Source organism: Psittacula echo (genome assembly GCF_963264785.1).
Source record: "Psittacula echo genome assembly, chromosome: 7".
Lineage (NCBI taxonomy): Eukaryota > Metazoa > Chordata > Aves > Psittaciformes > Psittacidae > Psittacula > Psittacula echo.
The window spans coordinates 46,259,577-46,281,088 of record NC_137740.1 but is presented as its reverse complement, the minus strand read 5'-3'; the positions used below and the strand labels follow the sequence as shown (position 1 = coordinate 46,281,088).

General features: G+C 39.1%; 1 protein-coding gene across 3 annotated transcripts in view; it reads right to left on the bottom strand.

Moving 5' to 3' along the window:
* Positions 1-21,512, bottom strand: part of DOCK10 (dedicator of cytokinesis 10) — a gene marked incomplete at its 5' end in the record, with an annotated part of 158,152 nt that overhangs the window by 67,063 nt on the left and 69,577 nt on the right. For all 3 annotated transcript variants that reach the window (XM_080622390.1, XM_080622391.1, XM_080622389.1), the window contains 6 exons: positions 1,768-1,853; positions 3,743-3,926; positions 7,594-7,728; positions 8,001-8,129; positions 8,441-8,513; positions 13,149-13,231. In XM_080622390.1, coding sequence (XP_080478516.1) covers positions 1,768-1,853; positions 3,743-3,926; positions 7,594-7,728; positions 8,001-8,129; positions 8,441-8,513; positions 13,149-13,231 — 690 coding nt within the window. The remainder of the gene's footprint in view (positions 1-1,767; positions 1,854-3,742; positions 3,927-7,593; positions 7,729-8,000; positions 8,130-8,440; positions 8,514-13,148; positions 13,232-21,512) is intronic.

Genomic DNA, 21,512 nt, shown 5'->3' with positions numbered 1-21,512 from the left:
GGACAGGAAAGTGCAGTTCAGCCTTACAAGGTGGGCAGTCACACAGTTTGCAGCACGTCACCCAAAAGTAAGGCTGGGAGTCCGCTCCACATCCATCCTTCTGTCACAAGGCAGAATCAGTCACACCTGTCTCATTTCTGACGGACACATGCCTATGTTAATAGTAAGTTCTCTGATAAAAGTAACTCAACAACCTCCTGAATCCACCAGGTGCTTTCCTACCCTGCTTTTTAAAAATTTATCCTTATGTCTAACTTTGGTAACTTTTCCCCTGCTATTCAAGCCCATTTACCCAAAAGGTAAAGTATGTCCTACGCATTCCCTTCCCCTGACAGATCCCTCATGATACCTTTGAAACATTTTTCCTCAGTCTAAACATGTTCAGTTCCTTCAGTCTTTCTTTGCACTTTGCTTTTCCTAATGCTTCTTTATTTTTCAATCTCTGCACTATTAATGGAGTCCACAACTTTCCTGGTTGTCCAAGACTGAGCACAAACCTTAGCTGACATGGTACAGGAAATGCTCTTGTTCAGGTCCCATTCAACATTTCGTGTTTTTCACAGTAGCGTGACATTGCTGACTCACATTAAATAACCAGCAAGACCAAGAGCTCTGTGTTCACTTCCTAACATGCCCCACTCATGCAGAAGCAGGTCCTGATGTGTCCCTGGTCTACTGGTTTAGTTTGAGATGGGATCAGAAGATTTACCTGCCATGGATTAGGGATCACTGCGTTCAGGCCTAGACAGTCAGGGGGATGGAGAGGTAACACACTAGGAATTAACATTATAAAGGGCAATACAAGCGTCACAGAATATGCAGACTGTCTACATTAGCCTTGCAAGCCACCAGTGGTCTTTGAGCTATCTTTAAGATACATTTGAGATATCTGCATTACACATTAGAAAGTATCTATCCACAGATCAGATAATCAGATACTGCTCTTGTCCTTAATAGCTCAAGTTACGTTTTATCTGGTTGGTCAGTTTTTATTTTTTTGTGGGTTTCTTTTTTTTTTTAAAAAATTCTAGGTGACCACTTCTTATATATGACTACAGCCTACATTAAAATATAGACAAAAGTCTGTCCTCATTTGAATATATAGCTTTTAGTTCAAATCTGTGGGAGTAACATCCTCAACTAGCATTTGGCTGTGTAGACAGTATCTATAGCAGCTCACTGACAGAAGATTACAAAACTAGATCATACGATCATTTAAGAAAAAGCAGTGAAACACTTCCAATATAGTTTTCCATGGAAAAGCTTCTTATCACTGTCTACAATTATCTCATCCACATGAAGCAGTTTTTGTGATCCAGCAGACAAAATGTCTCCCCTGATACTACATATGTCTTTCAATGAAACTACATAAGGTGATGAGCAGTTCACAGCTTGTTTCCTTGCAAGTCACACAGGAAATCTTGGCTCTCCAAGGGCAAAACTCTTCTGAAATGCAGTTAAAAGGAGTAAATATTTCACAGCTAACTGCAGGGATCAGATTCTTACTGACTTCACACATCCAAATCAAACCGCTCTAGGGAACACCTACTTTCTTCATGTTCAGTGGAGCTTTTCTCATTTAAACAAAGCCTGTCTTCCGTTCAGAAAGAGAATTATTCCTGTCATCTGTCATGTTTCTAACAATCACAATGGGCTGTGCTATATATTCAAAACTTTCACAGTATAAATGATCATCTATTGGCAGTCATTTTTCACCTAGTTAGCACTACCCATTAAAGTTGTAAAGATAAATATAACTGCCATTACTTTTGCAAAGTCTGGGTGCAAGGTGTTTTCTGAAGAATCAGTTTCTTCTTGAGAGCAATCACAATTCACTGAAGCTTCCACAGGGTCTTGAAAAGAAGAAAAAAGAAAAAAACATTGTTTTTATTATAGTGGCTATTAACATTGGGTTAAAAAGAATTCCCATGCTATTATTTTTATTCCCTTTAATATCACTGGGCTAACAAGTGGAAAAGATAACTAATGTGAACCTCTGTCCTCCTCAATCTCACCTCCCACTGGTGTTTACTGTATCATAGAATGGTTTGGGTTGGAAGGGACCTTAAAGATCATCTAGTTCAAACCCCTCTGCTACGGGCAGTGACACCTTTCACTAGACCAGGTTGCTCCAAGCCTCATTCAGCCTGGCCTTGAACACTTCCAGGGATGGGGCAGCCACAGCTTCTCTGGGAAACCTGTTCCAGTGCTTCACTACCCTCATAGTAAAAAATTTCTTCCTAATGCCTAATCTCAATCTCCCCTCTTTTTCAGTTTAAAACCATTGACCTTGTAAAAAGTCCCTCTCTGTAACTCAATCAATATGTAACAAGAGGCCTGACTCCTCAGTGAAACATCTGACACATTCATCCACGACAAATATTCATGCCCACAACAAAGACACCTTCCTTTGCTTCCTTGCTACTGGTCCCTTCTGAGGCAACACCAAAGGTTTACATCAACTGAAAGACTTTGGACTCCCAGTAAATGGAGTCTTCAGTGAGGCATGGAAGACCTCACCTGCTCTTTGGGAAAGGGAGGGGTGCAGTTCAGACTCCATGAGCTGCATATCTACAGATCCAGAGGACAGAACTACACAGCAACCTCTTTGCTTTACTTAGCTCATCAGGGATCATTCTGCTTTCACTAGGTAGTTCAGCCCAATGTGAAATAAGTCATTAGAGCCACTTAGGGCTCTTCTGCCAAGAAAGCATCATGCCTTTTGACAAGTTAACTCCATAGCACATTCCTGTTGCTCGTTATCACGTTTTTTTACCAGTAGAGACTTCTGTGTTTTGTTAGCCTTATGTCATTGACCTTTTATACACATATTTCTTCCTGTTTCATTAATAACCCTCATGGGTGGGATTTTCAGAAGTACTTCTCCAATTCTGAAATGCAAGTCTCTTGTGCCTCCAAATTACAAAAACGTCTCTGGCTACATGAAGAGAATCGTGTTCCTCCAAAATTGGAATTTATTACAAACACCAGGCTAAAGCCTTCAATTAGCTCTGATTCAGATGCATATGGATTCAAAGCTTTGATCCAGCTCAGAGCACAAGCAGTTCAAATCTGTATTAAGGTTTCAAGTGTTTTCAGTCTTAGAATTTCAGTCGGGGTTCATCCAAACTGAACATGGATTTATTGTACAGAAGTTACTGGTACATGGAAAGTACAGTATAACTCCGCATTCAAGTCTTTCTTCCATAGTGAAAGCATACTAATCCACAAGCTCACAAAAGCAAGACATGAAAAGTCAATAAGCTTCCACAGAAAGAGCAATATACCACAGCTAGGACTTTTTTTTTAACATTATTAGCTCCAGATTTTTAAAGACAACAAAATGCTGGAAAAAGCACTGATCGAACCTCTCTCCAGCACAAAACCCTTTAAAACCTTCAGACTCCCAAGACAGTAAAACACAAAGTACTGTAAAATCATTGACAGAGAGGACTATATTTAAAAAGAGCTGCACATGCAAAGCAGAGCCACGTTTCTCCTGCTGACTTTGCGGGGAGCAACTTTACCTCCCCTACAGCGTTTTGAAACGATCTGTGGAGAGTTAGCTGACATTGTTCAGGGATTGCCAAAAGACTGGTGCTGCTTTGTCAGAAATCAATAGGTGCAGAATCCATTACAGACTCAGGCAGTTAAAACGATTCAATAGTAATATCCAAATGTTCAATTCTTTGCATTTGATTAAAAAAGAAACCAAACAATACAAGAGACTATTCACTCTTACCCAATTTTAGGTCAGTGAGATCCGCACTTTTCCTCTCCTGAATGGTTCCCTCCGGATTTATTTGCAGGATTTTGTTGAGAGTGAAAATCCAGTCATCCATATCCTGCTCATTTTCAGCTGCCAGCACAAAGTATGTGAGGTCATTCATTTTCAACTCAAAGGCATGTTTCCTAAGCCTGTTATTCTGTTGGAACAAAAGGAAAAGAAAAATAAACACTATAACTAATTATAAAAAAGTACTGAAATAGACATCCATAAGAAAGACTTGTATATTATCACTCCTTAAACAGAACATTCAACCAAAACTTCTAAAGAAAATTCAGGCACCCTAATATTAGTACAAATTTATGTCAATTTATTGTTGGCTCTTTGTGCATATAAGATTTTCTATGGCCAAATATCTATCAATTTCTGTCATACGAATTAACAGGTGCTTAGTTACTAAAACAGCTCAATAAAATTGAACAAAGTGATGGGATCTAATAGAATGTGCTTCATTCCTGAAATTTATCAAACTAGTGAGGCTTTTATCTCTCAGTCTTATGAAGGCAGTTGCATCAACTGTCTTTCCTCCTTGCTTGAATCTCAAAGAATACTGATGTGTGCTACCCCCTATTACTTCATCAAACTTTTACAACCACTGACTATGGACACTGGCACCACTGTTTTGTTTTTAGTATTCCAGAGAATTGCCATCACTTTGTTGACACATCTAACCTTAGAGTGATGCTGATAAATTAAAAACAATTCATCTACTCCATAACTGGCCATTTGACTCCACTTTAGTTTTCTTTATTAGCAGTCTCAAATAATACGACAATGGAGGCCTCTAGTTCTACATACTATAACTATTTCTCAGCACAGTCCTATATCAACAAGTTACTAAGAATAGCTTCTAAGCCAGATGCTGAGACGATAGTGGCATTTTTATTTAAGAGGAACAGAGGCAGAATCTGACACTATTAGCAGAGAAGGAGACAGAGAACCCAAGACACTCAGAATAAAATTCCATTAACGTATTTTTCCAGCAGCAGAGATGATTTAGAAGATTGCTACCCAATCTGCTGTTGATAACTTGCTCCAGTCCTTATATTACATGTCATGACCCAGCTAAGGAATCAGTTAAGACTGAAAAACTTCTGGAGATTCTTGGGTCAACAGAGTCAGTCAAATCTTGGCTTTTCAAAATGACTTGGGATCATGTGTGTGTGTATGTGCATGCACGTGCATTATTTTTTAGTTTTGCTCCTGGAAATTCTCTTGGTAGAAAATAGCTTTCCTCTCAAGTACTTTATTGAGGTTAAAATTCTTTCAGGGATATAAATTTCATCCAGCATAGGGTTTTCTAGCAATTGGTTCTCAGGTGCTCAATATTCTTCTTGATCCTTAAATCACTCTAACCCTCCAATCACTGCATACATTCAAATTAAGGTAAAACAAGGACTAACGTTTCACTGAAACCTATTTTTACTCATATAACATTAGGGCTTGAGCAAGAGCTAGAAGTTGAACCAAACTGAGTCATAAATCTTAGGCAGTGGCCATTCAAACCTTGTGAATATAGATTATTTGTATAAGTGGATTGTTTATACCAATTTATGCCAATCTATGAATAAAAATTCTATGTTTTGATTTATCTTCATAAAGTTCTGAACAGCATTAAAATGAATGTATTTCTCGTCTATATTACGTACTTCCCCTTACAGTCATGGCCAAGATCTTTCAATCAGGTACTGTAACACTATTAGACATGATCTATTAGAGCAATACATCTCACATGCTGAATCTTAAGAATATTAAGGCAGGAAAACTTCAATATCCACTTTTCCATCTGCACTTCAGACTTCTGGCAAGCAGATGAGGTATACAGCAAAGTCTTTGTTTCAAATCTAAAGCCAACTATTTTCTCCCTGATCAGGAAACAGGAAAAAAGGAAAGTACCATTTCTCAGTTTGCTTCTCTATAAGTTCTTCCATGTGGTATGTGGACCTTGAGGTTGATTTGTAATCTTCACCACTTAATTCCAAGTTTAAAATTTCTTCCAGAAGGAAATAATGCAAGATTCAAAAAGAAACTATATGAAAGAAACATCAGGCTAAGTCTAATGCCTGCAGGGTCATTCTTCCAAAATAACAGAATTGTTTTGGAAGTATTTTGTATTTTATCTGGAGATGATTTCTCCAGGATGTTTACTTCTATCAAACAGAAGCTCAAAGTCATTCATAGAGAGTTAAATGATTTATAGTGGCATTAAAACTCATTAAATCAAAATTTTCACATCACAGTTTTCCTCTAAATCTTCAGTTTTACCCAACTCTTTCTTCACATTTTATGGTCTCCCTGTTTATGGCAACTGTACAACAGTTTCTTTGTTTTTCTCAGACCTATGATTCTAATTTCACCACAGACTGTGAGAGCCAGCTGATAATCCTTGCCCTATTAGCCCCTTGGCTATGACTCTCATTTCTTATTAGTGAAGACAGCTGATAAATTTGTGCATCCCATTCTAAATGTCAGTCAAAGAACAATCACAAAAACTAGTGTCGTAGTAGGCTAGAGGAGAACCTAAAGTTCAAACAGTTGCAGGAGCACTGCAGATTTAGAAGGCAGACGCCAAAGCTCAGGAGAAGGATTTCCAAAGTTCCTTGAGCTTTTTTGTTAGAGATTAGTCAAAAAGACAGCAGTCAAGACATCGCTGCTGTCATGGAGTGTCAGAAAACACAGCAGAACAGGCACCCCCTGAGATAGCATTTAATATGTACCTAAAACCACACTACAGGGATGTTCAGGGCCTTACTAGAGCTCTGGCTGAGACTCATCTTAAAGGACACACTGTCAGCAAGCAGTAGCTTCTAAACAGGATTTCTGTATAAGAATCTCCTCTGTGGCTTCTACCACACTTCCAAGATACCTTTCAAACCAATGGACTGACACTGGCAAAAATCGTTCTTCTACGTATTTACCTCCATCTTGTCCTATACCTGTTTAAAATAAGAAACAGCCTTTGTGACTGCACAGGGTAAACAGTCACTCCCTGCAGATCTGGTACTTTCCTGGGTGCAGGAATGAGGCTCTGCAGAAACTGTCAGCAAATGGTTGCTCCCTGAGTGAATTACTCACTGTCTGTGTTTCTTGCTCTGAAGGGGTTCAGTGGTGAAGGAGAGACTTCCCAATCAACAGAAGCATGTTTTTATCAGAGGTCTTCCATTGCATTACCTGAAAGGTTTCTTTCAAAGCAACTTGCAAATCACCCTGCACTAGCATAATTACCAATCTTTACAGGTTAAGGAATAAAGTATAACTAAAAAAAGGAATTTCCTTATTCAGTGACACAAGGGGCTAGATCGACTACAGTCCATACTATTGAAATAACATCTTGTATAGAATAGAAAAAGGGGGAAAAATGAAATACGGTAATAGAATTAGGGGAAAGGCAGAAGTAGAGGGGGGAAAAAAGCTGAGGACTCAATCCTAGTGGGAATAAAAAAAACGAAAGGTGGTATCAGACATTTCTGGGTATTTATTTTTCCAAGTCACAATAAACCAAGAAAGTTCTGTCCTACCTGCTGCCATTAAGACTTTATCACCTCCAAAAGTCATGGTCTTCAAGGAGGCTCAGGATACAGGATTGATTTACCACTCAGTCAACAGCCAGTGTTTGTAACCTGAGTTTCTTTAACCCACAACAAGCACACATGCTCTCAGTAAGCATCAAGTAAAATCTGGCAGCTAAGAAAATAATTTCAGTGCAAAGTAACATTTTATGATATTTTTTTTCTCATGTGTGCCATGGGCAAAGAACATATGCATCATCTGCTACCATAATTCAACCGAAATAAACTGAAACTTACCTGTACAACTCCTGTACAAGAATCCAAGAAAATACATCCCTTTGGCTCCTTAGATATTTTTTCATCTTTGTAAAAATTCATAATATACGAGTTATCCGACAACTGTGTCAGCTGGAAGTAACGCTTTTTGAATGACTGAATAGGGGGAGGAAAAAAAAAAAAGACAATTGTTGTACTTCAAATTATTTTCACTCATACTTTAGTCACAGGGATAAGATAATAAGCAACTCCTAACTGCACTTCAGTCACACTATTTTGCAGGCAACTGCAATATTACTTTACGATTATTTACAATAATGTAATCAAACCTGAGATATAAACAGCTAAATGACAATGGCAAGCGAGTACGCCTCTGTGGGGGATATAAGCCCAAATGGAATAAAGAAAGAATAATGCTGTGCCCTTACCCGAACAGTAATACTATTGTTTACAGTGCTGTTGAAATTCCCTTTATAAAGCCATCCAGACTTGTAAACTCCTGCTGCTAATCCTCCTCCTCCACCACCACCTTTTGAAGATGAGTGGGATGTTGTATCCTGTATGAAAGACATGATTAATATTGCACGGACTTGCTTTTTGAATTCTAAGACAAAAGAAAACTAATATGTGAGTATCTAATTGACAACAAATAATCATCCTTTCATTCCTTTTAAAATAAGACATTATTAATATGCCTGCTGTGTGTATGATGACATAAGAGACAAAGCTGTTCCACTAACTTCAGTTATTTAAAATATGAAATATTTTACAGGAGATAATGAGCCTCCATTATATTCTTTATTTGATATTAAACCAATAAATAACTCTTCCCCAGGGGGAAAACCCCTGCGAACCCCAGAATACATACTTCATCCTTATCCACATCTTCATGATCGATTTCAAAGGAATGTGAGGGCAGTTTCTCTGGTCTACATTCACTTCTAGGAGGAGAGGAAAAATGTCTTTAATTATTATTGTTTTTTAAATAATCATGCACCTGCTATTTCAGGGAGGCAACCACCCCAAGCCCTCATGGCATCTTCAGCACATCTACTGCTGTGATCCTACTACCTCCTTTAAAAATCACTACTGTTTCAAAATACAGCTTTTTTTAAATGCCCATCTATCTTCTTATTTCAACGCTATGAAGTTGCAACAATTCTATGCAATCTCTTCATTGCTTTGCTACCACAACAGCAGCACCAAAATCCAATTTCCAAAGAGATAACCCATTTAAGGCTATCAAATCAATGAGAATGAATTCTTCGATAGCTTTTTCTAGCCAAGAACAACATTATAACACTCAGCTTAAAGCTTCTACATTTCTTCAATATTTCAAGGTATTTTTACTCTTCAATATAATGAGCACAGCCTCAACATAATTTGTAAAAACACACAGACGCCTTTTCGATGTGGTGCCACTTAAGATCTTCATATTGTGGAATTAAAACCAAAACTGAACATGGAAAAGCAAAGCACTTAATCACTTGCTTATTTTTAAGCACTTAAGTAATTGTACTTAGGCCCAGAGTACTTTGTATGTTAGAGAATCAAACCTGAAGTAACAGCCAAATACACATGACTATATTAAAGAATTTTTTTTTAAATGGACTAAAAAAAGTGTATCTTTCTGTATCTTGAGAAACACCAACATTGCTCTCAAATTCCTGAAGATTACAAATCTCATATTGGAAATATTCAGTTATCATATGAAAATCTACAGGAATTGTCATGGTAGAAGCCATCAGTTATCTGGAAGACAGACCTATCCAGAACTTACTTTCATCTATCCAACCTCAGAACAGTAACAGAGCAATATTACTCTCTGTCGTGCAAGGAAGAAAATCCAAATGGAAGCTGAGAAACCACACACACTCCTAAGCTAGTTTTGTCTCTCAACTTAGTGAGTTTTGGCCCACACTAGCACATAATGTTAAATGCCACTAATTAAAAAAAATTGAAAGTGGTAACTTTTGACCATTTTCATTTTTTATTAATTCATACACAAGTTACAGTTTAGGAAGATAAGAGTAATCTATCTCCTATTCATTTTCCCCATTTCAGTGTTCTCATGATGTTGACTACCCCACTGCAACCAAAGTCAGCATTTCAGCAAAACCAGGAGAGCCAAGTGCACACAGAACACAGGAGTGTTTTCCTCTGTTTTAAAGTAAAGCTCTAGCTTTCATGTTTATTTAATGTAAACAACTGATCAATATTTTGAATAAAAGGAACATCTGCAATCTCTTGACATCTTTCACATCTGTAAAAGCATTAAAATTCAGAGTATTTGTGATGGAAATCCATTTCAGGTTTTCCAATGCAACCAAGGGCAGCTGCTAAATATTCTTACACAAACACTCTCTCCCACCCAAAAGAATCCTAAATCAAAAATCTCAAGCCACATCCCACTTTTTACAGAAACCACCATTCAAGTCTTCACATTTTTAGAGAAACCCCCTATTGACCGATGCTTTCTGGCCACATGTGGACAGGTAACACTGCACACATTTGCTTCAGGATCTGTACCAATAACAGGACAAGCTAGGCAGCTACTGGGAAAAAAACCCAAACTAAAACATAGCCCCAACCTTAATGCCCTTGTTGCTATCAGACTGGGGAAGGAGGAGTGAGAAATCTGCTGGATTAGCAGGGTGCCAACCCCTCACCGTATGACACAGCAACTCTGCTCCACTCTGCCACTCTAGTCAGAGAGAGAACTTGTCTCACTAAACCACCACCCTTCCACAAGCCTTGGTTGCCTAAGTTTCTTAGAAAGTAGGACAGCAGAGCTATAAAAGAGATAGAGCACAGACCACTGCTGCTTCAGGTGTCAGATGTCACCAATCACCCCACCACTCATCCATTCAGACCGCCGTGTCATTCTCCATACAATAAATTTTTCCCTTCCTTGGATGGGAATCCTTTTGGGCATGCTTTTCATCAATCTAGGGCAGGCAGATTGAACATGGTAAGGACATGACCCTGTTCTGGTGCACCTTCTTTCTCCTCTGCCTACTGCCTCTTCAGATCCACATGAAGGCGCAGAATTCCAGGGGATAAGTCTTGAAATATCTACCAAATGTTCCACGATTTCTATAAATAACAGCAAAAACTTTGCTAATGACTATTTCCATTCCCAGACACAGTGTCACCACAACACCCTAAGCAACCCCTGCTCCTCCTCCACCCTTCCCACTTCCTCAAGAACCAAGAACACACCAGCAAAAAGCATAAAAAGTGGTGTGAAAAGAGGTAGTGAGAGCTCACAGAGAGGAATTTAAGAGGCAGAGGGACCTGAGAAAAACCGCAAAGGAGGAACACACTCAGAGAAAAACTAAAGCAATTGCTAAACATTTTGGTCATGTTGTCATGCGCATGTCGTTGAGCTCTTCTCCAGTGCCACAGCACCGCTTCAGGGGAACTGCACCATGGACATGTTGAGTTCTCACTGCCTGCCCCAGGTGGTTGGCATCACATTGCAACTGGTTCCCAACCAAAAATGGTCAGTATTCAAAACCAGTAACTTCAATGTCTGATAAAACTGTGCAGCCATTACTTGACACGTTGTACAACTGTGTGAAAAAGCACAGTGTGGCCTCACATACAAACAGCCCTTCAGCACTGTTAAAGGCTGCTAAGTCCCAGTTTGTGTACTTCTAAATGGGAAAGCCCATAGGAAGGCTCAGCACATCCTCAGTGAATGAAGTACTTTAGCCACAGCTAGATCTAGTACTGTAAAGGATGCTCCTTTCTCATGATGCAAAGCTAAACACTTAACCCTTATCCAATCTTTTCTGATACAATGATTTCCTATAAAGGAATTGATACAACAATATGCTCAGATTTCTGATAGTTTCTGTGACAACAGTTTTGCTCAAATGAAACAAAAATCTGCAGAAACTTGGCATCCAGAGCTACAGACACTGAGATACAAATACTACAACATGGATGTATCAAGCCACTTTATTTTTAATGAGGAGATATAGTCTAAAATGCTGAACTTTGTTACTTCCTCATACAAATCAAGGGCCACTGATGTTGAATGGGCTGGAATTAGTATGAAACAAGATGGATTCCAAAATAGCTCTGTTTAAGGACTGTTAAACTCAAAAGCCATGCCAACAAACATGTTTGTTTCAGCAAACAAAACAGACACTCCAGCTGTAACTTGGGTTCTGAAACATCAACCAGTGCTGCATTCAAACTATTCCCGAGTATTGTGTTCTGATACATGACAAAATAAGATCTCTTGGTTTTTTATAATCCTCTGTGCAAGAGGGGGAAAAAAGTAAGGTGTGAGACACCATAACATCCCTGGAGCATGAACTTAAGAAAGCAAATCATATCAAACACCGTATTAAAATTACCTTCATGGAAGAGGATGTATGTAATCAGCTAAAATGTACTTTTGTGCAGAGTCACATCTGTCAAATGCATATTTCATGAGTGAAGATGCTTAAGGTTAAATTGAAAACTGCTGCGTTGCAAGCATTTTTCTTGAGCATTAAATGCATTAATTTTCTAAAACAATCAGCACACTGGGTACTTAAGGAAAGGTATGTTTATAATCTCTGATTAGCATTGCTCTTAATGGCTTTTTGTACTACCATATCCACTGTTCATAAAAATACCAACATAGAAGAGAGAATGCAGATCTGAGGGAAGGCTTGCAGCCCAAACTCCTCCGAACACAGCACCTGAAGGGATCATAAGAATCGGTTGATTGATTCCTGCAACAATATATTTAGTTAGCACTAGTTTCCATCCAATCCAAGCATGAAGTACTTATTGTTGTGTTAGGTACACGTAATTTTCTCATTCAGTATCATGATTTTAATTCCTCAAATTCCAGGAAATGAGGTGGTAACACAGCCCCTTTGGGTATTCAGTGATTTCATTAATTTAACTACTCCCTAAAATGCTCCTCAGGGCACAGGATATAGTCCTGTATCTGGCAGGCTTGTGGGTAGAAACTCACTTATGAAGAAATGAGCACCAAATGCTTAATTTCTTTCCACTCAAATCAAGGAACTTATTCCTCTCCTCCCAGCAACTTTACACTGATTTTAATCAAGCACAGAAGGGATGCCCGCTTACTCAGACACCTGTGCATTTCTGCAGCCTTATATCACTAGGGGTGCACCAGAGCGCACTTTACACATTGCACCCAGTTCTTCCATATGGTGCAGCCATAAGGCACTAAGTGAAATCCTACTCCTCTGTTACACAGGGTAACTAAAAGGAGAATTAATCCCAGTTAAAGGAGAGTGACATTTATCCATTATAAGGAAAATGAAAGCCAGCTTTCCTGTATCAACTGTGCTTTGAATAGGCAAATATGCTTCTAAGGATTTGAATCAGCACTAATAGAGTCTGTTGATACTAGTGATTTCTGCAGTCTTGAACTTTTGCTAAAGGACCTTTTCTTCCTCTTTTTAAAAACACAAGGCACTATAAATATAGTAAAACAAGCAGAGCGTATAAGACAAAGGAAAGTGCAAATATGGACATAGCTCAGCAAAATGACACAACCTAATAAGAATAAAAAAAAAAGAACTGATGCTAGGTCTTACTGTGGTAAGTGTCGAAAGTCTTCTGAATACTGTTCATATTTGTAGTTCACAACATGCCACCGGGAACTGTAGTATTTACAAGCCTAAAAAGAAAATACAAACAATGACAATATAATTACTACAACTCTTTAGACTCAGGATAGAGAACTAAGAAAGATCTGAGGGAGTCCTCTGCGCTAGAGAACATATTCTACTCTTTTACAGCTGGGTGCACAGTTCTTAAAGGAAACTCAGAGTCACATTTAGACATTTTGAAGCACAATTTCCCTTTAAAATCAAATGCAGTGAATCACATATGCTTTATTGATTCTCATCTTCTTTGTAGGAAGCATCATTAAATTATATCGCTACTGCCTCAAAAGCCTCTATCTAGCTTAGGCCTGACTTTCTCTATGGACATTAATTATACATTTTTGCTTTGCATTCTGTTTCATTACCTATGCCTTCCATGGTAAATACATTTGCCCTACTCCTTTTATTCCCACTTGTTGCAGCACAGGCCCTTTACTTCTTGTTCTGCCCTTAACAACTGATCTTTAACCTCCTAACAATATTCAGGAATATATTAATAGGATTGTCATTTCTCACCAGTCTCATTTTCCCTTCCACACTGAATTTGCTCAGTTATCTCATCATCAACTTGAGGATTTTATTTTCTGAAAAACTTCTTGATGGTTTTGCATTCACCTTTTGAATTGTTCTTAATATATCAATCTCCCTTAAATAAGCGAACAGAACTGAACAAAGACTCTTCTGAAGTGCTTATCTATGCTGTCAAATAGACAAGAATAACTGTGCAATTTACACAATGAAGAACTTCTATCAATGCAATCACACCCAACATAAAGCTTTTAAAAGAAACAAGATTCATGAAATATGTACAGTTATTGATAAGGTTCACACGTACACCACCACCACAACAGAATTTCCAGTGATTCTTCCTACAGAGTGTAAAATGCAAACTGATACTTGTACAGTATGTGTGAGAATTTACCCCAGTGTTGCATTACTTTGTCCTCACACTCCACCTGGGCATTTGCACCAGCCCACATGAGATGGACAGGAAGAAAGAGAGAGATCAAGCTTAAATCCTAACAGTAGAAGCTGCCGCCTAAGACCATAGGGAAGGGAGGCACATCAGGAAGGAAAATGGTGAAGATCTACAGTAGATAAAGAAGTAGTAGCATTGAAAGAAGTCTTAGGTGGGAAGAGGATAGTCTCACAGGAAGGACGAGATGCCAGGAGACAAAGTGAATGGAATAAAGGATAGATCAATGATATTTAAAAACCAAAAGCTATGCAGACGAAGTGGAACAAAAGGCAACATAGGAACAGGGTAAGTTAGAATCCTCTGAGTGGACTGGGAGTATTCCCTCTCTTCCCTGCCAGCCTCTTCTGATCCTCTCGTAGGAGTCATTGATTGCACAGCAGACTCTGCCTCAGAGGAACAGAGAGGGTATTATCAGGCTGCTGGAGCAAAACATGAGATAGGCTGAAAAACCTAAAGGTGGTGCTTTCTAAAAGTACTCAGCACTGGCTTAACAAATCCATTTTCTAAATCTTGTGTAAAACATGCAGAATACATACCCACAAATTAATCTAGGTAGTCACAGTCTTCTGTAACAGCTTTATTTGTTTTAGGATATGGAAAAGACGGCCATGAAGAGGAAGCACTGTTATAGGTAGTTCTCTCTCACCCTGACACTGAACTGAACAGTCTGCAGTAAATATTCCATGTGGATCTAGCATCTACTTTCCAGTCTGACACAAGCCCTCATTATCTTACAGGATGCAGAATAAAGTGTGCTCATTATACAACATAAAATAATCACGTATGCTCTGAGAATGAACAGAATAATACAGCATTATAACTGACTAACTCTGCACACAGCAGGATCAGATACAAAGCCTTCCCCTGACAACCATGTTCCTACACCACTCCAGCATTGTTTGCACTTTGCCTTTGAATGGAGAAAAAAATCCACAGCCAAAAAAAATCTGGTTTGTGAATCTTTATAGAATGACTTGATCACTCTTGCATTTTTATGATCTAAATTTCAGTTAAAACTATCTGATAGCCACCTGGGCTATAAGAATACTCTTACATCAGCTGGTCCACATGATCCAATGAAAAACTCCTTCATTGAACGTTGTGAGGATGAGCACAGACCCTCCCATTCACACTTCACTTGCTTTCTACTTGGCAAATGTAAACCAACTGAGTCTTCTACAGAAAGGACCACTTTTTCCCTGTGGTACTTTCATTACTAAGTATTCTACTTAACAGATGCAATTAAAGCCCACAGAGAATTCTCAGCGCAGGCTTTTATTGCAAACATTATAGGCTGATGTGTTCAAAAAAACAGCTGTGAATAACACATATAGCAGGCCACAGTATTTTAGCTTGTAACTATAAAGGTTTATTGTGCTCCTCCAAGAAAAAGCTAATAAAAATAAAAATCAAAAGGGACAAGCAGCACATTCAAGTATCGCTCAGTAAGTACACAAAAGGCATGCCAATCCAGAGCAACAGCTAATGCTGCTCTTGAACCAGCTTTTTGTGGCTATCCACTGTAAACTAGATCTAGTTTGTTCATTTTTTTCTCTTCAGACTATCCCAACTAAAAATTAAATACTTCTACTGACTGTACTGACTTCTACAGATTTTGTTTTTTCTTAATTGGAAATTATTACTGGAAATTGAATCTTAGCAATAAGGAAAAATACCTGTGAACTTGATCTGAGGAGCAAGAAAAGCCTTTCTAGAGACAGAGATTTCATCAAGAGGCCAGAGCTGTATCCTACTGTTCCTGGCAAAGATCAGAGGCACCAGTGCAGGGCTGTTGAGCTGAAGTGGACTGTGGGGGAGGAAAAACACAGACGGAGAAATGGAAGCTTTGGGACGTGGGAGGGTTGGCACACGTTTACATGAACTTTCCTATTGCATTACTGACCAGGCAGGCTGCACAGGGCTCCATCACATTCAGGTCATTTCTTTTCTCTTGTCGCCCGGCTTGCCTAATTTTTCCTCAGAGAGAAAGACAATCCTACAAACTTTTTCCACCTGTAACTTTATAGCTCTGGATTCTGGCGATGACAACATGATGGCTACCACAGTGAGAGAAGTGCTTAAAGATTTACACTGCAATTCAAATAACCCTTGAGGTAGGGGGAGTGGGGAAAGGGAGAAAGAAAAGAGAATGGGAAGTGAAAGAAACACAACTGAAACAAACACCTTGAACATCTGAAAGCAACTCCCAGCTTATATTCTCTCTAAGATAAAGCTATGTATGTTGTCTTTGGAAATATAGTTATACATACAATAAAAATAATTAGTGGAACAACTGTGCCTCTTGCAGAGAAACTGTGTGCACAGTGCAATCCTGCCTCGCCACTCAGCCTTGAAGAGCAGCTATTTCTGAGGTGGAAAACAGGAGATACTGAACTGGGAAAGGCAAGCCCATGTAAGAGCTTGGAAACAGAAAGTGAAGTCCTTTCAGTGCTGGATGTGGTCACAGCACTAAAGGGGAAGCTGCAGAGATAGCCCAGTGCTCTGCTCCATGACCAGGGACATGCACGGCACTGCTCACAAAGCCTTCCCAAGCGCTCCTCCCTCTTGTGACCTCTGCTGCAGCAACCAAAAGCAGCATGTGGGGATTTGGGAAGGTAGTGTGATCACCCTGGCTTCATATTCAGCCTTCCACTCAGGCCTACCTTACACCCACAGCAAGCATGGCAGCATCACGACTAGCTGCTAGCAGCCTGGACCTTCATTTTGGGTCTCTTGAAGCAGTTTCCAGATTACCTCATAGAGTAACACTCATAGAGATTCACTCATAGAGTAACACAGCAGTGTAACAAACCAAAATATTAAACCAGACTATTATTTTGAAGTATTAAAAATTTTAAAAGAGAATTTACCTTTTCTGCTACCAGAAGACCCACTGCCTTTTAAATAACACCTCATTATCCTGACACTACAGTTCTTTAAAGTACTGGAAGCACTTAGATCTTGAAGTAGGGAAAATCTACACTGTGATGAGCAATAGTAAAACTTTTTTGGTGACATTTTTCAGCAGAAGTTCCCATTTTAATTTGACTTTAAAATATGTGAGAGCAATGCAGATTAGCCTCTAAATAAAAAAGCCACAGAAATCAACTGTATGGACACACAACCAGTTTCAGTAGTTGTGCAGGAGGCTGTGGTTCTTTTGACATTATGATTAACAAAAGTCATGTTTAGTAATTACTTACAGATCCTGTAGGCACAACCTGCAAAATCTCAAACAAAAAAATCCCCCAAATGAATGGTGAGGGCTCTAAAAACTTAATACAATTGACAACTCCAACTTTTGCATCTAGAAAGTCTACACAGGCAAGTTAAGAGGCGCCCACATGAATACTGCACTATAGCAGAAAAAATGGAACTGCATCATACATCAAATGAAATTTCAATATTCTTACACTGTTATTTCATTTTCATGTAGTGCTTTTCACCCAGCATGGTCCCTGCTGCTCCAAGAACTACAATTACACCCACAAATGAAAAGGAGCCAACACTGGGGTGCAGTAAAGCTCACTCTCAACAGCTCTATCCCCAGCAAGCTCTTCATGGTTCTTACCATGAAGACATTTCTTAAGTGTCATTTCCTAAGTGAAAACACCACAATTTGACATCAAATATAGAGTCACTACACTGGTTTAGCAACGCTGCATGTTCAGAGTGCTGTTAGAATACTCCATTCCTGGTTTACCTCAGGCTTCCTTATTTGATGTGATGGCATATGTGAGATGTTGCACACAGGACACAATCAGGTCACACATGCCATTAATAACTGGACTCTGTTCCCAGGCTTTCTCCAGCAGGTTGCTAAGATGACAACTGTCTAGATGTCTGTAATTTGAAACAGCCAATTGGCTCTACAATAACTTTTAAAGTTACAAGAGTGCTCAAACACAGCTCAAGACTGTCAGCAGATTTCTGAAGGAGACAAGTCTGACTTTTGCCTATGCAAGTTGGCCCTTTGATAACACTAACAAACCCCAAATCAGCTCACCTGTATCATAGCAGGCAGTCTACCTCAGTGATCAGTAAGAAGTGCACAGCAGAATAATGTACACTTGGATTTTAAGAATGCAACATTTACTCCACCACCTTTGCTAGAACATGGATGAGACCACCAGTGATGGCCCTTGAGAGCTGACCCAAGGCTCTGCAGGTCTCCCAAAGAGCCCTTCCTGTAGCAGCCACTGCCACTGGATCAGATGCCTGAAGCAAAAGGGATGGGTCAGGAAGTTCTTGGTCTACATGGGAAGGAGGGATGAAACAGTTCTCAGAGGTTCCCTCGGGGCTTACCTTCCACAATTATGCTGCATAAAATAGGGAAGCTTCCTTCTTTTGCCCTGGCACAGCTCCTGGCACACCCCTCCTCACCCACAGGGCCAGCCCCTCTGCAAACATGCTTCCCCAAAACATATCCAAGTACCATCTATCAGTTTTTGAGGGATCACCTGACTTAAACTCATTTAAGAAAGGATACTTGACAGCTAATATTTATTTACTTTCTGGATTTTTTCATATATACCTAAAATTTCATTCATATAGGTACACACACAAATAGCATGCATGTGTGTGCATATGCACGCCTGCTTTCTAAAATACTGACTTGATGCAAATCAATATGGGATTAAGTATGTTTCAGTTCAGCAGCTTAGAGTTCCTCAAACTACATATAGCTTTGACTTGCAAAATGCACTATCCCCTTCTATTGCTGAATGAAATGTTGGAAAAATCCCATGGACTGCCATTTGATCTGCATATTCAGGAATAAAGATTTTGGAAATGTAATACTAGGAACGTTTTCACTGTCTAAAAGGGAGATTTCTATTTTGTTTCTGGTGGAGTGAATGTTTCTATTTGCCAAAATTATGGACCACAAGGACAATACTGACTGGTATAAATACACGCAGCAGACTGTGAGAAGAGAGAAAATGCAGAATCTGGGAGGAAACAACACAGTACAGTACAGAATTCAAGGAAGTCAGGAATACTTGGGGAAAAATAAACATTGAAGACAATTTTATTCTGGCTTTATAGGTTTCTAGAAATGTCTCCTTTCTTGGAACCTAATTTAGTTACTCCAGCTCTTCCTGGCTAAGAAAAGTTAAGGTGGAAAAATCCACAAGGAAAAAATCCTAAAATGACTACAAATATAGGAATGATCAATTCATAAACTATTGCCTTTTGAATATATCTCATAATTAGGTAAAAATTAATAGAGGGACTCAGATACTCATGAAATGTAAAATGTTTATTCTCTTTGCATCCTACAGAAAATATTTGGTTACCAAAGGGATATTTATTTATTCAAGTTACCCGAGTTTTATTTTTTCTTTTAATTTTCATTTTAGTTTCATCAGAAAGGAGAAGGTTGGATATCTTAAAGCAAATTATTTTGCCTCACCCATTACTGTAGTATCTGAACATCACCAACAGTAAAAGTTTTTGGTTACTGAGGAATTTAAAAGCAGTATTAAGAGAACTGAAGTAGCACAATCTTCCATTACAGGTGGACAGCATCAAATGCTACCCATACTGAAAGCTTTCCTCAGCAGTATCAGCCTCATCTTTCTTTATGTGGCTTGTCAGCTCTTTTGCATCCATAAACTGATGGTGCAGGTGCACAGGCAATCAAGTCATTCTGGCATGCCTGTAAATACTCTTTATGATCCCTTGAGCAAAGGGAATCTGATCAAATCCCCAGGCTGTCATGTGTACGGATTTTGGTAAAGGCTGGGGGAAAAAAAACAAAACCAAAAATCAACTGGTCCTCGAAGGACTCCAGCAATGGAAGAGCTAGAAGTGGAAGTAAACCCTTCCTACTATCACCAGTAGGAAACAAACACCCTGGAAGACGCAAACAGGGTTTTAAGACATTCTCACAGACTTCTGACAACCCTCATAAAGGACCTTGCAGTACATTATAGACAAGGCCATGTGAACACCACCAAATGCCCAGAAGGATGAGACAGATGATCATGGATCTGAGCTCTTGAAATAGATTCAGTAACATGTCCTCACACTGTGCCATCTGAAGACAATTAGTTTTACCTTCAACAGCAGATCCTTCCTTTGCAGTTAACTGACTTGCTCCATGTCTTCATGTCACAACTTGCTGAAGTACTGAGATGGTAATATACACTAAAGGTCAGAGATAGCCATTACTGATGGGAACACCAAAATGGCTTCAGCAAGAGGAAGCTGTATGTTGCCTTTCTATAGTTTCCCCAACAACCTAATCAGGAATTAGGCATTTGATCCTGGGTTAGAACACACCCAGTTGATTAACAGATAGTCAAGTAGGGAGAAAATAGATGCCTTCGTTGCTCATGAAATTATAGTATGTTTGAAGAAAGATTCCTTCACTGAGTGAAGTGTTTGCTTTTTCACAGCTCCAAACAAGAAGCAAAGATCATAAACTCCATTCCTGCACAGCCACCCAGAAGTTCTGAACACCAGCCCGGAACACAACAGACTGCTGCTGGGTCAGTACAGATTTGTGCAATTGCTGGAATGAACTACAGTCAAAGATCTTCAGAGCACTCCATGCTCAGTTTTACTTAATTTTGGATTAGAAACCATCCTCTTCCTGGAGGTTAATTTATTTTATATATAGCTTCTGGCTTGTGGCAAAGTGAAACATATGCATTACTACTTTAAAAGAGAGTTTTATCCTGCTACTCTTCCCTGCACAGGCTTAATTCTGTAGTACTGTTTTTTCCACTCTCTCCATCCCTTTGGCTCACTTGTATTGCAGAGAAAGATAATAGATGTGCTCAATACATATTTTACCAGGTTGTCATTAGCATCCCCTTAGAGTACTCAGATGTAAAGATTCCCAGACACTGTGCACTATGTTCCATTTTTAGACCCACTACTTTCTCTGTAAAGCCATGAGAACAGTGCTGGCCGTGCAACATGTGGAACCTTAAAACAAAAAGTAGACCCCAAAGTGCTGAAAGGGCAGTGAGGCTTCTGGGAAGGTAGATAATTCCACAGGCTATGTTATCTTTCAACCCTACTGTTAGATTAAGAAAGACGGCAAAGTTCAGGCAATTTGAGCTGCCAGTAAGTTGTTATTGCTGTTTCTAGACCTGCTGGAGAGAAATAGGGCCAGCCTGTAAAATGCCATGTTGCATACCATTCAACAGCTACACTTCTGCCTAATCTTGGTTTTTATAGTTTCTAATCCCTGTGTTTGTATGCAAAATTATCTTGCAGTTATAATGCATGTGAAATAACTCGTTCAAATCAGAAAGTCAGGTGTGAAAAACCCCAATCTGTGGAAAACAAACAAGCAAACA